Source organism: Platalea leucorodia, assembly GCF_965183815.1.
Source record: "Platalea leucorodia genome assembly, chromosome: 7".
NCBI lineage: Eukaryota > Metazoa > Chordata > Aves > Pelecaniformes > Threskiornithidae > Platalea > Platalea leucorodia.
The window spans coordinates 9,099,957-9,115,820 of record NC_138829.1 but is presented as its reverse complement, the minus strand read 5'-3'; the positions used below and the strand labels follow the sequence as shown (position 1 = coordinate 9,115,820).

The 15,864-nt window shown below is 43.0% G+C and overlaps 1 protein-coding gene across 4 annotated transcripts in view; it reads right to left on the bottom strand.

Moving 5' to 3' along the window:
- Positions 1-15,542, bottom strand: part of BRF1 (BRF1 general transcription factor IIIB subunit) — a 175,139-nt gene extending 159,597 nt beyond the window's left edge. Inside the window, exons 1-2 of one of the 4 annotated variants that reach the window (XM_082318546.1) lie at positions 15,263-15,542; positions 2,908-2,988 (exon numbers count right to left, since the gene is read on the bottom strand). In XM_082318546.1, coding sequence (XP_082174672.1) covers positions 2,908-2,988; positions 15,263-15,449 — 268 coding nt within the window. In that variant the 5' untranslated portion in view covers positions 15,450-15,542. Of the gene's footprint in view, positions 1-2,907; positions 2,990-15,262 lie in introns of those variants that run through there. The other 3 variants (XM_082318545.1, XM_082318548.1, XM_082318547.1) reach the window with 3 other exon arrangements.
- Positions 15,543-15,864: the final 322 nt, after the last annotated feature.

Sequence of the window (15,864 nt, the reverse complement as noted above, 5' to 3'; positions counted from 1 at the left end):
AAATAGCAGCATCATACATTCAGCCAACCCCAGCTGCTTTGCTAGTGATTAAATAAGAGACAGTGAGCCCAGATCACCTCCCTTTCACCTCCCCTGAACAGACAGACATTACAGCAAGGAAGAATTTGGCCCAAACTACATGGGGGAGGGAAGGGAAAGCAGAGTGAGGTTGTTGTTTTTTAAAAAACAGCAAGTCCCTGCTCCATTGCTGGACTTTTCCCCGCATCATGTCAAGCCTGCAGGTTGCTGGCAAGCAGACCAGGCACAGTGTGAGACCTGCCAGCGCTCTCAGACCACACACACACGCGCGCTCTCAGCTGCTCTCGAATACACTGGGGACGACCTCCAGAGCAATCTGGGCTCCGCCGCCCATCTCTGCTTTCCAGAGTCTGCTCTTCCCTTCAGCAATAGCCTGTACAGAGCACCATAGAGGAGAAAATCATGTTCTTAGGCTGCTGAAGGTAGCACGCAGCCTTGACGCAAGAGCCATCCGCGAGTTGCAGGAATAGGCCTCCTGAAGCGTGTTCACAAGCTGTGCTGCACCAGCATCCCGACAGGAGCTAATTTCAGCAGTTCATTTGCAACTCAGTTAACTTTGGAAATGCAAACATAGTAGTACCAGCAAATAAATAAATAAGCAGCTCAGCATTTTTTCTGAACAGACAGTGTAGCACTCCAAGGATAACTGTTCATTTTTAATACAGTCAACTATCAGTGCACTTCAGTTTCACTCAATGAACCGCCCTATACTGTATATATTTTAAAGAAAAAGTAAGTTCATTTATCTAGCTACATTTTCAAGTCTAAACACAACAGATATTAACATAATTTCACCTAAAAAAAGCCATGATCATGGGCACACAGTGACAGGGTGAGATTTTGTAAGTTCACTGCCATAGCTCAATTTGCAATTAAAAACTATGTAAAGCTAAAAGTGTGACTAAATGCAGCAGACAACTAGCTCATTATACAGCAGCAGAAAGAAAAGCCTTTCAAACACCAATTGCTCTACCTGAAATATCAGCTGCTGTTGTCATGCCTGGGACTGAGCAAGAACATCACTTAGCTCATTGAAAAGAACTTTCCCAGAGACAGATTGGCAGCATGACAAATGCAGGTTGGCTACAGAAATCAAAGACCAAACAGATTTTTCCTATATAAAGGATAGCCACAAAAAGAAGAAGAAAACCCTTAAAAAGCCTCAGACCAGTATAGGTAAAAAGGCAAATTATTCTCCTGTTTCAAAACTGTTTGGGAGATAATTTCATTTCAAGTAACTATAATTTCGTTTACATGATGCTGATAGACTTTAGCCAAGCCAGAATCATTGTGTGTGGTTAGGCCCCCCCCCCCAAGCTGTGGGGAAGGAAGATGCTCAGACATATTCCCCAGCAAACACTCATCCAAGAAACAAGCCATGTTTAGATTCCAGAAAAACGCCTACACTGTCTTTAATTGCGATCACTTTTCAGCATAACCAAGAAGGCTTCTGAAGGATTCAAACACTCCAGGAAGCAATAGGACAACATTTTCTCCCCTCAGCATTTTACTTTTCTACAATTAAAGACAAGGAACTGGGCAGTCCTTATGCACAACAAGCCAATTTATTTTTAAAATGCCTGTGCAAAATTACAGTTTTGATTGAAGTGCCTTCATCCAAAGACAAACTACACTAACTGTAAAAGGTATTCTAGTGGTTTTATTCCTCTGCTTATACAGGTTACACTTTACACAGGCATTTTTAAAACTCCTAAGATAGTAACTTTGGACTTGACACTGAAACAAGCTCACATAAAGTACAAGCTTTACTCTGCCAAACAAGCAGGGCTCGATACCGTTCAGTACAAACAGCTGAATAAAACATTCTATACATAAAAAAATCTGTATATAAATCAGCTGAATAATGCTGAGCAAAGCAATCTGGCTATATTTCAATAACACAGATCAATCTTAACCTATTATACCTACGCAGATATAATATTAGATCAATCTTACTCTTTGTAAACCTATACAGGCGTAATATCAGCCAAGATTTTCTGTGTTTGAGTTGCAAGTGTAAGACCTGAATTTAGGAAGATACCTTTATCTAAAATATCTCCTCAAAATGAGCACCAATAATAAAAAATGAGCACCAATCAATAAAACCCATCTACACGCCTTGGTTAATTACATGACAGCTTCTGAGTCTTTGATATGACAGTCCATCAGCTGTCATCACCAAGAGTCATGAGACGAGAGTATTCATTAGCCAAAAAATGACAACTCCTGTCCATTGATATAAGTAACAGCAATTGAAATTGGAAGACCATTCTGTTTCTGGAATAAAAGCTGTTTTTATTCACTCTTTAAAGAGTGTAGATTATGTAGATCTCAATTAAAATGTACAGCATGTAATGAGAATATTTGTTTAAGTATTCTCCGGGCACTAAAATCTTTTTTCCATTTTTCTCCCCCTCTCTCTCACATATTAAGCATATGAGTACTATGAAATGTGCATAAATATATGCATTCTCACACTTATACTGCATAAAAATAAAAGCATTTGAACAATTATACTTAAAAATAAACATGCATAAAGCATTTCAAGAACCCTGAAAACTGATAAAAAGCCACAATAGGTTAACAGATAAGAAGGTGCAATGGGCATATCAACCTTGAAAAAGCCCTTTTTAACTACTATAGTATTGTCAGGTGACATTACCCTTTGTCAGCCAGCTACCTGACCTCATAAATCAGGTATAACAACCAAACGAGAGCACAATGTAAAAATCAGCACTAGACAGACTTGTCTACTGACTAACGAGTGACCTGCCAAGGTTTTGAGGTCACATTCAAAACCAAAAATTAATTGTAATCAGCCATATTATTTTAAAAAGTCATATCAACAAGACTAAAGCTTGTAAGTACCATTCTGTAGAGTTTGTGCTCGTGACTCCTTTCCCAGATTGGCATGGAATCCTCCTCCTAAAGTTGGTGTTTTGCCTGCACCTATTAGAGAGAAAAAAAAAAGAGACATGTCAAATGCAATAACTGAATTAAAATATCAAAAGAAAACTTATTGTGTTACTATATTCAGTACCTGTATCATTTACAACATGCCAAGTTACATTAAGAAGGGCAATAGAAATGCTTGAAGGGATTAATACATTGAGTATAAATCCTGTGCAATTTCTTTCTTTCTTGGATTACCATAAGAATTACATGCCTCCACAAGCCCTCCCAATCTCAGCTCCAAAGAAAGTACAAAAATGTCACAACCCCTATTTTAGGAAGAACATGAAAATCAATATTGTAAAATATTTCTCAAAGTAAATGATGAAACAATTGCTTAGTTAATATTTTTTGCCTGAAGAATATTCAATACAGAATTTTAATAGCTAATTACTGGCACTACAGAACATAAAACATGTTTAGCATTCAATAATGACTGTGTGGGCTACTACAGACATAACACTTACTTTAAAATAACTTCAGTTTAACATTACGCACACACAGTGATGCTTGGGCTGCAAAAACTGCAAGTCTGGAACTGCTGCATTTACACCCTAAAAGGCTGGAGACTAAAATAAGTCTGAGTTGTAAAGTAGCATAAGCTAGAGGCTGGTTTATGCATCCGTGCCAATGCTGAGGAGCCTGCATGCAGAGTCCTCTGGGAGTCAGTGGAACTACTCATACAAACCAATCTTGCAGAACAGGGAATTAAGCTACCAAGCACAGAAATTGTTTTTTAAAAAAATTCCTGCTTTAGTGGGAAACTAATCAGGCTACCTCAAGCAGGATATACAAATCTATCAGCTTAACAGCAAGTGAGACCAAAAAGCTAAATTGCACAGGACTGCAAATAAGTAATTTGTTAGTAATTGGACTTCTACTTAATTCCAGTAGTCTGCTTTTCAGAATAGGGGAAAAAGTCATCTTGTTCCCTATGATGCCTACAGTATTTCCTCAAGTTCTTGTAGCTATGTTTTCTCATCTTATACCAGTTCTCTAGAACAAACTAGAATGGCTTTGGAATAGCAAGATACAGATGAGCGAAGTGTCACTCAAAAGCAGTTCAGGACATCTCTCCTACATACCTGAATAAGGTACTTCCGTAGCAGGCGCAAGTGATGAGAAACTGTGACCTAAATTGTTCATTCTTACTAGACTTTTTTAGCTAGTCTCCTCTCAGCTGCATTTAATACACATGTACACTGAGGAAAAAAACCAGAAAAGCTAACATTCCTGCAGAATTATTGTCCATAAACCTTCAAAGCTTAATTTTCCATGCAACCTTTAAATTAGGTTTCCAGTGCTATCCGCAACAGAAACCGACTTCACCTTCACTTCATTAACAGATCCTTTCAACAAACAATAATCAGAATCTCTCACGTAAATGCCCCACAGCTTAAGCACTTCAGTTCAACATCCTAATTAGAAATGAAAAATATTCAATAGTGACCTCCTCGCTGGATACAGAGGTAACCCTCCCAACTCTATTTGCTCCATACTCTTATAGACAGCAATGTCTCCTTGCCATTCTTATAGGTACAGTCTCATATTTCCACAAATACTCCAAAACAAACCAATGAGGCAAAACGGAGAGAGGATACCATACTACCCTAGCACACGTAACATTTTTGCTGTACATTTAATAAGAATGGTTTACCTGGCAAAAAATAAATCAATAGTGGCAATAGTTTTATGTTCCTTTGCTTCAGTAGCAAATCTAACTTCAGAAATTCTGCCTTCTACCCTCCTTTTTTTGTTGTTTTATGGTTTGCTTTACCACAGGCTACCTCGCTTGTCTGATTTACAGCAGGAGAGCACGCACTCAAGCGGCAGGACAGCGGAGGAGGCCATCAACTGCAGGGCAAGCGCAGGAACAAACAGCAGGGCAGGCTGGAGGTAGCCGGCTCCTCCAGCACTTGCGTCCAAGGCACCACTGCCCCCTCCCGCGCACAGAGGCTCTGCTTTTCAATCCCCTGCATCTTTAATAGATGAAAATACTGAACTCTATTGGACTACCATTGTCAAAACAGATACATTACTCTTTCACAGATTTCCCTGTTGCTACTAAGAAGCTTACGCAAAAACAATCTTAGAGTGGCGATAAACAATACTATTAACAAAATAATTTAACTTACTCAGAAGATAAAATCCAGAAGGAATACAAACAAAATTAAGCTGAGATTTCAGAAGTTCTGTTCTTTAAGATTCTTTTTCATTAGACATGAAGATGTAACATTGTACATAAAAGTCCTTCCTTTCCAAGCTATAGAGTCTGCAGCAGATACTAGCAGAGCTATCTGAAAGACAAATTCTGCTATCAGAATTGATGTGCCCATTTCTCAGCAAGTTAACTGGAAAGACTGCACATCTCTAATTAGCATTTGGCTTTGAAAACTGACAGAAAACTAGTCTGTTGAGCACTTACACTCTCAGAACTGCAAACTAATGTTGCCATTGACTATGAAGTCTCACCATCAGCTTTAATCTCTACAAGCAGAATGCAAACCAAACTCATTAACACAACTGTTCAGCCGGGTAATAAAAAGATAAACTCTTAAAAAAGAAAACTGTGAAATCATCAAATTCATTTAAAGACAAAAATCCCTACAAAGCTAGTCATTTAAAAAGTACAAAGGAAAGGAACAGCAATCACTAGGCACAACCAAATTAACATCCCAGCTTAACTGAAATTTTTACATTTCTTGACCTTTTCCATTTTCCCCCCTCTACAACTTCAAAAGTGAATTAAACAGGCTTTTGCGTTTTCACATTCAGCTTTCAAGATATACAAAATGTATCTGAGAAGTATTTTGTGTCTGCAAGTACCTGCCTGCCAAATATTCAACATTAACACTAACATTTCCTAAGCCAACTCAAATACCTCCTTCGTGAGGTGGCACCCTCCTGAGGTACGTTGTCATCTACTGATCATTTTTAGAAACTAATTCAGATTCTCAGCTTTGCACAACTGAAGCCTCCTCTCCTCTTCAAGTTAGCTTCGGACACTTACATGAAATTTTGGACAACAGCAGGTGTGGAGAGATGTGTTAGGTAGCTCAAAGAAGAGCTACTCAATTTTTTTGTGTTCCTCTCAGTAGACTAAAGCTCCCCAAGACACCAAAAGAAGAGAACTGAAGATGCAGGAGATCATATACCTGGAAACTTGATGATACTCGGTCACAGCTGAACTACAGTGACTGTCCCTCAAGCAGCCAAGAGCAGCCATCCCCATGTCTGCTCCTTGCAGCACAGTCTGTTACAGCTGCTGTATGCAGGGTCAGACCCAGGCACCTTGGCCATTTCTGTTTTGCTCCACAGACTCACTAACGAAGGAAGTCACATCACTCAGCTTCTCTACAAAAACATTCCCGAAGCAGTAAAAGGAGCAAGCAAAGCTTGAAGTCTGTGGTAACCTTGAACAGCAACAAAAAGCAAACAGATAGCAGGAACAGCACTTGTCACATCCCTCCACACACAGGAGGCAAAGAGCAGCCACTTGGGCATCTGCAGCTTAAAGGGCACTTTTCTGAAAGCCAGCAACATGCTGAGGTTCAGATTCAACACCCAGAGAAGAAACTGCTTCAGTCCCAGTGTTACTGATTGTGTTTCCTCTACATAAATGAGCAAGTGAAGACAGGGAATGAAGCTGCTTGCAACTTGAACTGAAGCATATCCGCTATTTGATAGGACCAGTCCTACCAAAACACTTCCCTGTGAAATAGAAGTCAAAAAAACACCAGCCTGTTCTCCAGCACAAGGTTGGAAAAAACCTTCAGTTTAAAACCCACATTTTTACAGACCTGGCATAAAATCTGGGTCTGGTAAAGAGTGTAGACAGCATCACACCAACAGTTTCATCAACAGGGTGGACCAGGTAATCTGATACAAAAAATTAATGAGCTTCCTACTTAAGTTAGACCATAGAAGTCAAAAAGGAGAGTAACTCAGCGTCCCATTACAATTCATACCTACAATAGCAAAATGATGTGATTAAAGTTTCCTGAACACACAAAGCTACTGAAGTCTGTATCAGAAATAATTCTTCTCAGCCATTTTTACAGGCAAGTTAACAGATCTGCACACCACCACAGCCTGCCAAAATGCTACTGCTGAATAAACTTACATAGGCAAACTTTTAATTTACTCCATCATAACTAGCTATCTATGGACTTATTTTCATAACTACCAACCAAAAAGATAATTATACTTTTGCATCCACCACAGCCGAGTTTAGGGCTGGACAAGTCTATGAAACCAGTCTGTGTCCAAGTTACATGCAAGGTTCAGCATTTTCACAACTGACAGCAGCATACTCTGCAGGCTTCAAGCAAGCATTTGTTGCCATCACAAGCACAGCATATAAAAAACTCAATGCCATAAAAAAACCACTATACACTTAACTGATGCAAGATTGCCACCTGGAGGATTTCAGAAGAGAAGCAAAAATTGATTCAGTTCATCTCATTAGAACATACAGTGGATAATTATTTTTTGCATGAAGTAGATGCAAGTTTCCCTTCTTCCTTCCCAACATGACTATGAATTAGTTTTGTAATGAGAAAACATAGCATAAAGTAAAACAGCTAAATACTCTTCAGGATTTCCCAAAAAGGTCTGCAAATCCAACATATCCTTACTTTCTTCTGTGTTGCAAATTACACTATGACCACTCTACGTAATTTTAATTTGACTGTGAATTATTGTCATCTCTAGAAATCTGGACCACAAGTAAGAGGAATTTTGCCAATATTAACATTATTTTCACTTTTCAGTATCCAGTATTTTAATTTCAAGTTTAGTATTACTGGCAGAACTCACTTCAGGACTGTTCGAGGCTGCACTATGAGAAATATTCCATGTCAGGATTTGGTCTGCCAAGATGTCCTACATGGAAACGAATTAACAACTACCAATTAAAAACAAAACCCCTACTCTTCCCACTGTAATATTGAAAAATACAGAAGAATCCTTTATTGTATGTAACAACTGACCAGACAAAAACACAGAATCCGATACAAACACAGCATTCATCCTCTTTACCAACTGTCTCACTAGCACTTACTGTGACAGTAATTGTCCATCTTAAAAAGTTCTAGAGGAAAAAAAGGCATAGAAGATGAATGGCTAGTAAGCTTAGCTTAAATTTTATGAAAGCTTTTTCTTCCCTGTATCTAGTCCCTCGCTTCTTCCCAGTTTGCTGACCATAACCTTCCATTTCCACAAACCCCAAAAGACTGAAATACTTTGATCAAGGCAAACCCCAGTCAAGTTCTGCACTTCAGGTCAACATAGCTCACACTCCTCCATCTGAAAACGTAAGCATAAAGTAGTATATACAAAAATTTCCGTACACTTCCATAGGCATACCTGTAAAATTGAGCCTATCACAGCTTCACTAAAGAGAAAGACACATTAAATTTGCCAAGGGACACTGCAGAGTAAAAGTACACATTCAGCACTTAAAGCCGTGCAAATGGGTCACTGTAGCCAGCTGCGTATGATTTACTTGCAACATAAAACTGTATTACCAGGAAGAAACTTTTACTCAACTTACTACCAAGCATTTAAAGGTGGTTTGTGGAACAAAAGCAGCTGAGCTTCCCTAGACACAATGTGTTTCAGGATCACAAGCTCAGTACACCTTGCAGTGCCCTTTTCTCGTGCTGTATTTTCTCAGTTATGTCTTCCAGCTTGCTGCTGCACTGCCTGCACATCAGCTTTCTCAGGTGGGACTGTTTTCTTCTCCTTTGATTAGTGTCAGAAGCCCTAGACTTCCACTTTCTCAGCTTCTTTAAACAAAAAGCTGAAGAGAGATCTGGACTATTAATGTTTACTGTGTTCAGCTTTCCTCCCCTCACTCTCTTCAGCTTCATACTTGGTTTTTCTCCTGTCAGCCTCAGGGAAAATACTTGTGGAAACACTTTCTCCCAACAACTACCACAAGATGGGGGACTCCCACCCAGACACAATGAAAGAGTGATCAGAGAATTCGGTGCCTTCAAGCACAATGCACAACTCAACTTGCCTTTCTGCAAAAGCAGCTGCCATAAAACTGATGCAGACTGGCAAAGGGCTCAGTGGAGCTCCATCTTCCAGGATGCAATTACAGTATAATGCAGAGGGAAAAACATAGCTCACTCACACCCTGTACTGCTGTACTTCATGCTGGGATGTGTTCAAATGTTATGACCGATAGGAGTCTGTTAAGAACTTAAGTATGAAGGGGGGGAAAAAAGCAAGATGCATTCATTCCAACTCGAATGAGGAATTTTAATTCAAATGCTCCCCAAATTTGACAAGAAGCCACAACCACCCACCTCTTTTGGCTAGTTTGAGACAGTCCAAACTGGCTATCAATTACAAGGTGGACAGTTATTCTTCAAAACTAGACTCAGATAGGAAAAGCACATGCCTCAAACATTTTCTGCGCAATTAACAGAGTTCCTTGGAGCTCAAGTGCACATGACAACCCTTTTACACTAGTATCTGACTTATCCAGGGTCAAATCAGTCAAGCTCAGAAACTCAATTTCAACACGTGGCCTTCACAAGCTTCAAGAGACTGACATGGCCAGGGTTAAGCGTTGAGGCTGGACTCTTACCCGACTGACCACTTGCAACAGAATTATGAATTATAACTAACTGGACCAGTACAGGGCCTATCAAAGCTTTCACCGGCTTGTGCTTTGTGAGGACTTTCCTCTCAGAAGACCAATAGAAAGATACACAGTAGCCCCCTTCTAGAGCATGAAAGGGGGTATTCCCTTTGCTAGTGAAAGAACTTCCCAGCTCATGACCCAGCAAGTGACAGGTGCCTCACAAGAAGAGATTACTTGCCACTCCCTGAGACAGACAGCATTAATAAGAATTGGGGAATTAGGCTAACCTGCAATCATATCCTCCATTTCCATCAAGACCATGGCAATGAAGAACATTGGTGATGGTATGCTGAGACAGATAGGTCATGCCCATCTCCAAAGGGCGTCTCATCAGGACTGGGATGGCCTAGCTCTCTGTGTTATTTATATAAGCACACTATCCCCTTTTATATGCCCCAGCTACCATCAGGAAATATTTCATGGTCCTTCTTACAAAGTACTGCATTTGCAACTTCATAAACCTTACTCTAAATAAATCTTCACCTTGCAGTGTGGATTTCTGGACACCTTATCACAGAGATATTTACAATTGTGAGAGTCTACTACCAACTTCTCACAAGGAGATCAGAAGAATTAGCTAAGCATTTTCAAGAGAGGACATACCTCTGTAACTGTCAAAGTCAGAGGAGTTTTGTGCTCACCACTTTCCAAAACACAAACTAAAAAAACCACAGTTTTAATACCTAGGGACACCTACACTTTATGCTGCAAAACCATAGCCCTCTGATTCTTGGACCAGTTTTAAAAGAACGGCCAAAACTCTCAAAAGCATCTTTGTAGAGCTCAAAGAACGTGATCTTCCTCTGAAGACTCAAAAGAACAGCTGTGCCAAGTCAGACCAAAGGACTATCTAGTCCAGTACCCTACCTCTGAAAGGTAAAGTCCATTAATATACATGCCTACAAGTGAACACAACACATAGGAGGAAACCTTGTTGTGATACTTCTCTCATATAATCTCCTAGAGTCTAGAGATCTGTGGCTCAAGGATTTCCTGAGCCAGAAATAGTATCTTTTTTTTTAATGGCCGTGACACATGTTTATTCTGTTTGCCCAATCATTTTTTAACTCACATAAGCTTTTAAGATCCACAAGTTAAGATTCACAATTAAATGTTTTTTTTCTGAGGGGGAAAAAAAAAACAAAAACAAAAAAAAACCCACAAAAAAACCTCCTAATGCTTCTGAACCTCCTACTTGCTACCTTTAAAACAAGCTAGCTGCTAGACTTCTTAGTGCTCCCTAGTTTTTGCATTATGTGATACTGAACAATTGCTCATCCTTGCCATGTTATTCTACTGTATTTACAGACCTCTACTATGTCCTCAATCATCTCTCTTCCAGTCTGAAGAGGTTGAGTCTATTCAGTCATTCTAACTGAGCAGCTCTTCAAGAAGCCCTCCTCTTGATCACCCCATCTTCCTCTCTGAATCTTTTCTACTTCTATTAGAGGTTTTCTTGAGGGGGGGGAAGAAAGAGAAACACACCAGAACTGCACACAGTATTTAAGTTGCAAATAGTGCTGTGGATATGTAACAGTGTATGTATATGCTGTCATATTCTTTTCCTGATAACTCCTAACATTTCCCTCCCCGCTCTGTTTTTTGTACTGCAAATGAACATCGAGCTAAACATTTTTACAGAACTATCCATTAAGACCTAGGGATCTCCTTCCCAAGTTATACTAGCTAGTCCAGATGCTACCATCCCACATGTGGAAGAAAGGAACAATCCTAACTGTCACTGCAACTCTTGATCCCATCTGCTATCTTACTACCCAGCTACTAAGATTAACAGGCCCTTCTACACTCTTCACTACCCCAAATAATTTTGTGTTGCCAGCAAACCACATTAACTCACCATTTACCTGTTTTCCAGATCATCAGCCCAGATTCTATGGAACTCACTTCAGGAGACTTATTTATTTCTACTCTACGTTTCTTATAATTTGAGTAGTTACTCTGCTCTGTAAGGACTTTCCCTTATCCATGACAGCTCAGATTCTTTAAAAGCTTCTAGTGAGGGATCTTGCTGACCTCCTTTTGCAAATGAACAATCTGCTTTGTCCACTTAGCAACTTCAGAAACCTCCAAAAGATCTGCAAGGCATGTTTTCACTTTGCCAAAAAACATTCTTCCCCCGTATTTACCTGCGCATCCATCTATTTCATCCTTCACTGCTTCTGCCCAACAGACTTACTAGCCTGCACTTCCCCAGACCTCCCTACAATAGCAAAGCCAGATCTTTCAGTTATATTCAAGCACAAGTCCACACTTTCTCAGCATACTAACATTCATTAAAACTGTCAAAAGAACGGACGGAAACAGACACACACCTGCAGTGGAAAACACTGGCTATACCAAACTTCTCTGTGAAAGGCATCAGTGTTGAGGCTGTGGCTTCCTACACTAGGCACACTGACAGCTGAATGTAAATACTGCCTGGAAAAACTTAACTGTGATCTCACACCTTCTTCCAACCCCCAGAGAATAAAAGAAGGGATTTCCCACGTTTTATAGTGAGGTTGCTGGGCTTACTAGCAAGGACTTGGCACGATCTAGACAGGCCACTTTGTATTAATATAGAGAAGCGCAGGACTCTTCCTCCTTCAGCAAACAAATGCAAGATTCTGAATCCTTAACATGCAGCTTGGCAAAATAAAAAGTTTTGCTAGATGTGCCAAAGAGAAGTCAGTAACAGTATCTCAGTGCTTTCCATTCCCTTTGGCTTCTTTATGATGAAGATGAAAATAAATTATGAATAAAGGCATCTATAACTATTCAGCATATATTAGCACACAAATAGAAGCCCTCATGAATCTTGGAAGGGTTTGGGGAATCCTGCTGCACAACCAGGAGCTCTGAACTCTGTAGACACCAAGAGCCTCATTCAACTCCCAGCTCTGCAACAGAGAACCTGACAGCTCTCACCTTGCAAAACCTAGACAACGGTCTCCAAGTCACCCAGCCCTACTGGCCAAGAGCCAGGGTCTCAAAAACTGTAGCCCAGGCACCTCTGACACTGCAAACGCTTCACACAGTAGGGCCGCCTATGAACACCAGACTACAGTCTGAGGAGCCTCAGCCCAAGGCATTTCATACACAGGGGATTCCTCAGAGCCACAGACCTAAAGAGGCTACAAAGATGACAGGAAAAGGTGTTAAAATGGGTAACTTCGATAGAAACCTGCTTACGTAACCAGAAAAGTCACTGAGAGCTGTAGCTTACCCTAAAATGGTGCTTTCAGCAATTACATGTTTTCTGACCTAAAAGAAATATACGTTCCATTGGAAATTCTCCAGCCAGCACAACCTTCAGAGATACAAATTCTGTCTTGTTTACACAGGAAAGGACTTTTTCTCCCTATTCCCAAGTACTTAAATCAGTATCATACAAGCATAATAGACAAGCATACATCATGAAGACACTGTTAGTGCAGCACAAATACATCTTTTCAGATTAGCTTGTATCACTCAGTTTAAGTCAAACAAAAAAATTATTCACTAACAGAAGCATGTGTTTTGGAACATAAAGAATTATACCAGCATAAACCACACATATCCAAATTTCTTTAAAATATTTACTGCATGAAATAAGGCACCCACTCATCCTTGCAGTAACTTAGCAAATCTACAAACAGCATTGTTTCGAAAGTCCTGTTCTACTGTTTCCACAAACAACATATCACCAAAATACACACACTACCACATATGGGGACTTGCTAGAAGATCACAATGTGAACACACAGGGAAGCCCCTGCAACTACACCTTGCGCCAGCCAGATAAAGCCACCATAAGCATGCTAGAACGTGCTCCAATTACATTTTCACTTTTACACACCCACCTGTCCTCACTGTGCTTATCTGTCTTCATGGGTGGTAGAATTATTTTTTCAGAGGAATATGACAGGTAACTAACTAGCTATACAAGAGCAAAGAATTAATGCACTATCTGTCAAAAAACAAACAAACAAACAAAAAAAAACATTAGCCAACAGCAGCATCTCAGGACTTGCACAAAAGGGAAATGGTCCTTTAAAGGACCTTAGGAAAGTACTGTGCAATTCATCCAGAAGAAGAAAAAACCTCAGTATGGTACAGTTCTCTTTTTTCCTTTTGATTTTTTTTTTTCATAGGATAAAGGCATCCCAAAATGTGCCCTAGCTTGCATGCCATCTGTCCTGCATAATTTTGGGTGGGAGGGAAAAAGCAGTACAAGCCCTTAAAAATGTAGTCTCCACATCACTACAGGAAAAACTGAAGGATACAAGAGCTGCTCATAAGCTATAAAAAAAGTAATGCCAGCACCCTGAATTGGAAGACAGGAACGGCATCAGACAAATCCTAGTCTACAGTAAACTCCTGAACTCCAGCATGCAGTGCTGCCCTCTCCACCACAACTCCTCTTTCTTCCCCACAGCCATACAATCCATCAGTCCCCCTTGTTTCACTGCTAAGCTCCTTCCCATGCTTCTTGCTTGTTTCCTTCTCCTTATATACATTCCCCACACCATTTTTCTTCTCTCCCCTTCCAAACACCAGATCCTCTTCACATGGTCCTTCTTGCAGGCGCACAGCCCTTATTCTCCAGGGCATTCACAGAAAACACCCCAACCCATCTATTTACAGAAGGAGACTCTTGACCCTTCACACTTCCAGCCTCCTTCTCCTCCATCACACTGCCTCTGTGCCTCCATGTAGTCCCTCTACCCATCAAACACCCAACCCTGCTGTCCTCCACCCCAAATAATTTCATATACCTCCCCATACCCCGTGTACCCAGTCCTTCCACACAGAGCCCCAAACCTTCTCATGCACCCAACCCACACCACACAGAGCTCCAGTCCCTCGTGCACTTACCCCATCACACACAGAGCATCCCTCCCATCTCGCACAGCTCTTTTCCCCGTTCATCCCAGCCACCCCCCACCCTGTTCCTGTCTCACCTTGCACAGCATGCTGTCCTCCCCCCCCATACAGTCTCCCATTTCCACTTTGTGCAGCTCCCACATACACCATCCCCATCCCTCCTTTGCACAGCACTCTTTTCCACGCCTTTGGTCCCCCACGCCCCTTTGCACAGCACCCTGTCCCCCATACACCAACCTTGTACCCTCTTTGCACAGCACCCTTTTCCCTATACATTATCCTTACCCCCCAGCACCCACTCCCCCATGCACCATCCCCGCACCCCCCTCCTCTGGCACAGCACCCTCACCCCCATGCCCTGCCCTCCACACCCTTACAGCACCCTCTCCCTCATGCACGGCCCCTTGTCCCCCACCACTCTCTCCACACATTACCCCATATTCCCCTCACACCCTCTCCCACGCACTGTCCCCCCAGCACCCCCTCCCCACACAACCTCCCCTCGTCCCCACACAACCTCCCCTCGTCCCCCCAGCACCCCCTCCCCACACAACCTCCCCCCTCCCCCAGCACCCCCTCCCCACACAACCTCCCCTCGTCCCCACACAACCTCCCCTCGTCCCCCCAGCACCCCCTCCCCACACAACCTCCCCCCTCCCCCAGCACCCCCTCCCCGGCCCCCCACAGCACCACTCCCCCCGCCGGGCCCGGCGCACGTGCGGCCCGCCCCGCCCCGCCGGCGCTCACCGTCCAGCGACACGAACTGCCCGACGGCGGAGGAGCCGCCGCCGCTGTTCTCCACGAACTGCACCTCGGAGACGATGATGTTGTCCTCCAGCACCGACCCGCAGCCCGTGCACACCGCGTCCCCTCGCGCCGCGTCCACCTCGATCTCCGAGCAGCCGCAGGCGGCGCAAACCCGTCCGCCCGGCATCTTGCCCAGCGCTCCGGGCCGGACCCCGGCCGGGCCGCCGCCGCCGCCGCCTCCTCCCCGCTGCCGCTACCGCCGCCTGGCGCGGCGCGGCGCGGCGCGGCACAGCCCGGCCTCAGCGCAGGCCTCGCTCGCCGGGACCGGCAGGGGGAGGAGCGCGGCGGCGGCGGCGGCGGCCGCTCCCGCCCGCTCTCGCGAGACTTTATCTGCCGCTCACCGCCCCTCCGGAGCGGCCCCGCCCTCACCGCCCGCCGCGGGGCGGCTCCTCCGCCCGCCCCCGCCTCTGTCACGGGGCTGGGGCGGCTCCCGGCCCCTCCCCGGCCGGGGCTCGGGGGATCCCAGCGGCCCGCTGCGCTTCGGGCGTTCCCTTCGCCATCCCCAAATAAAGGACCGGGAACCACGCCTGGCCTCCAGCGCT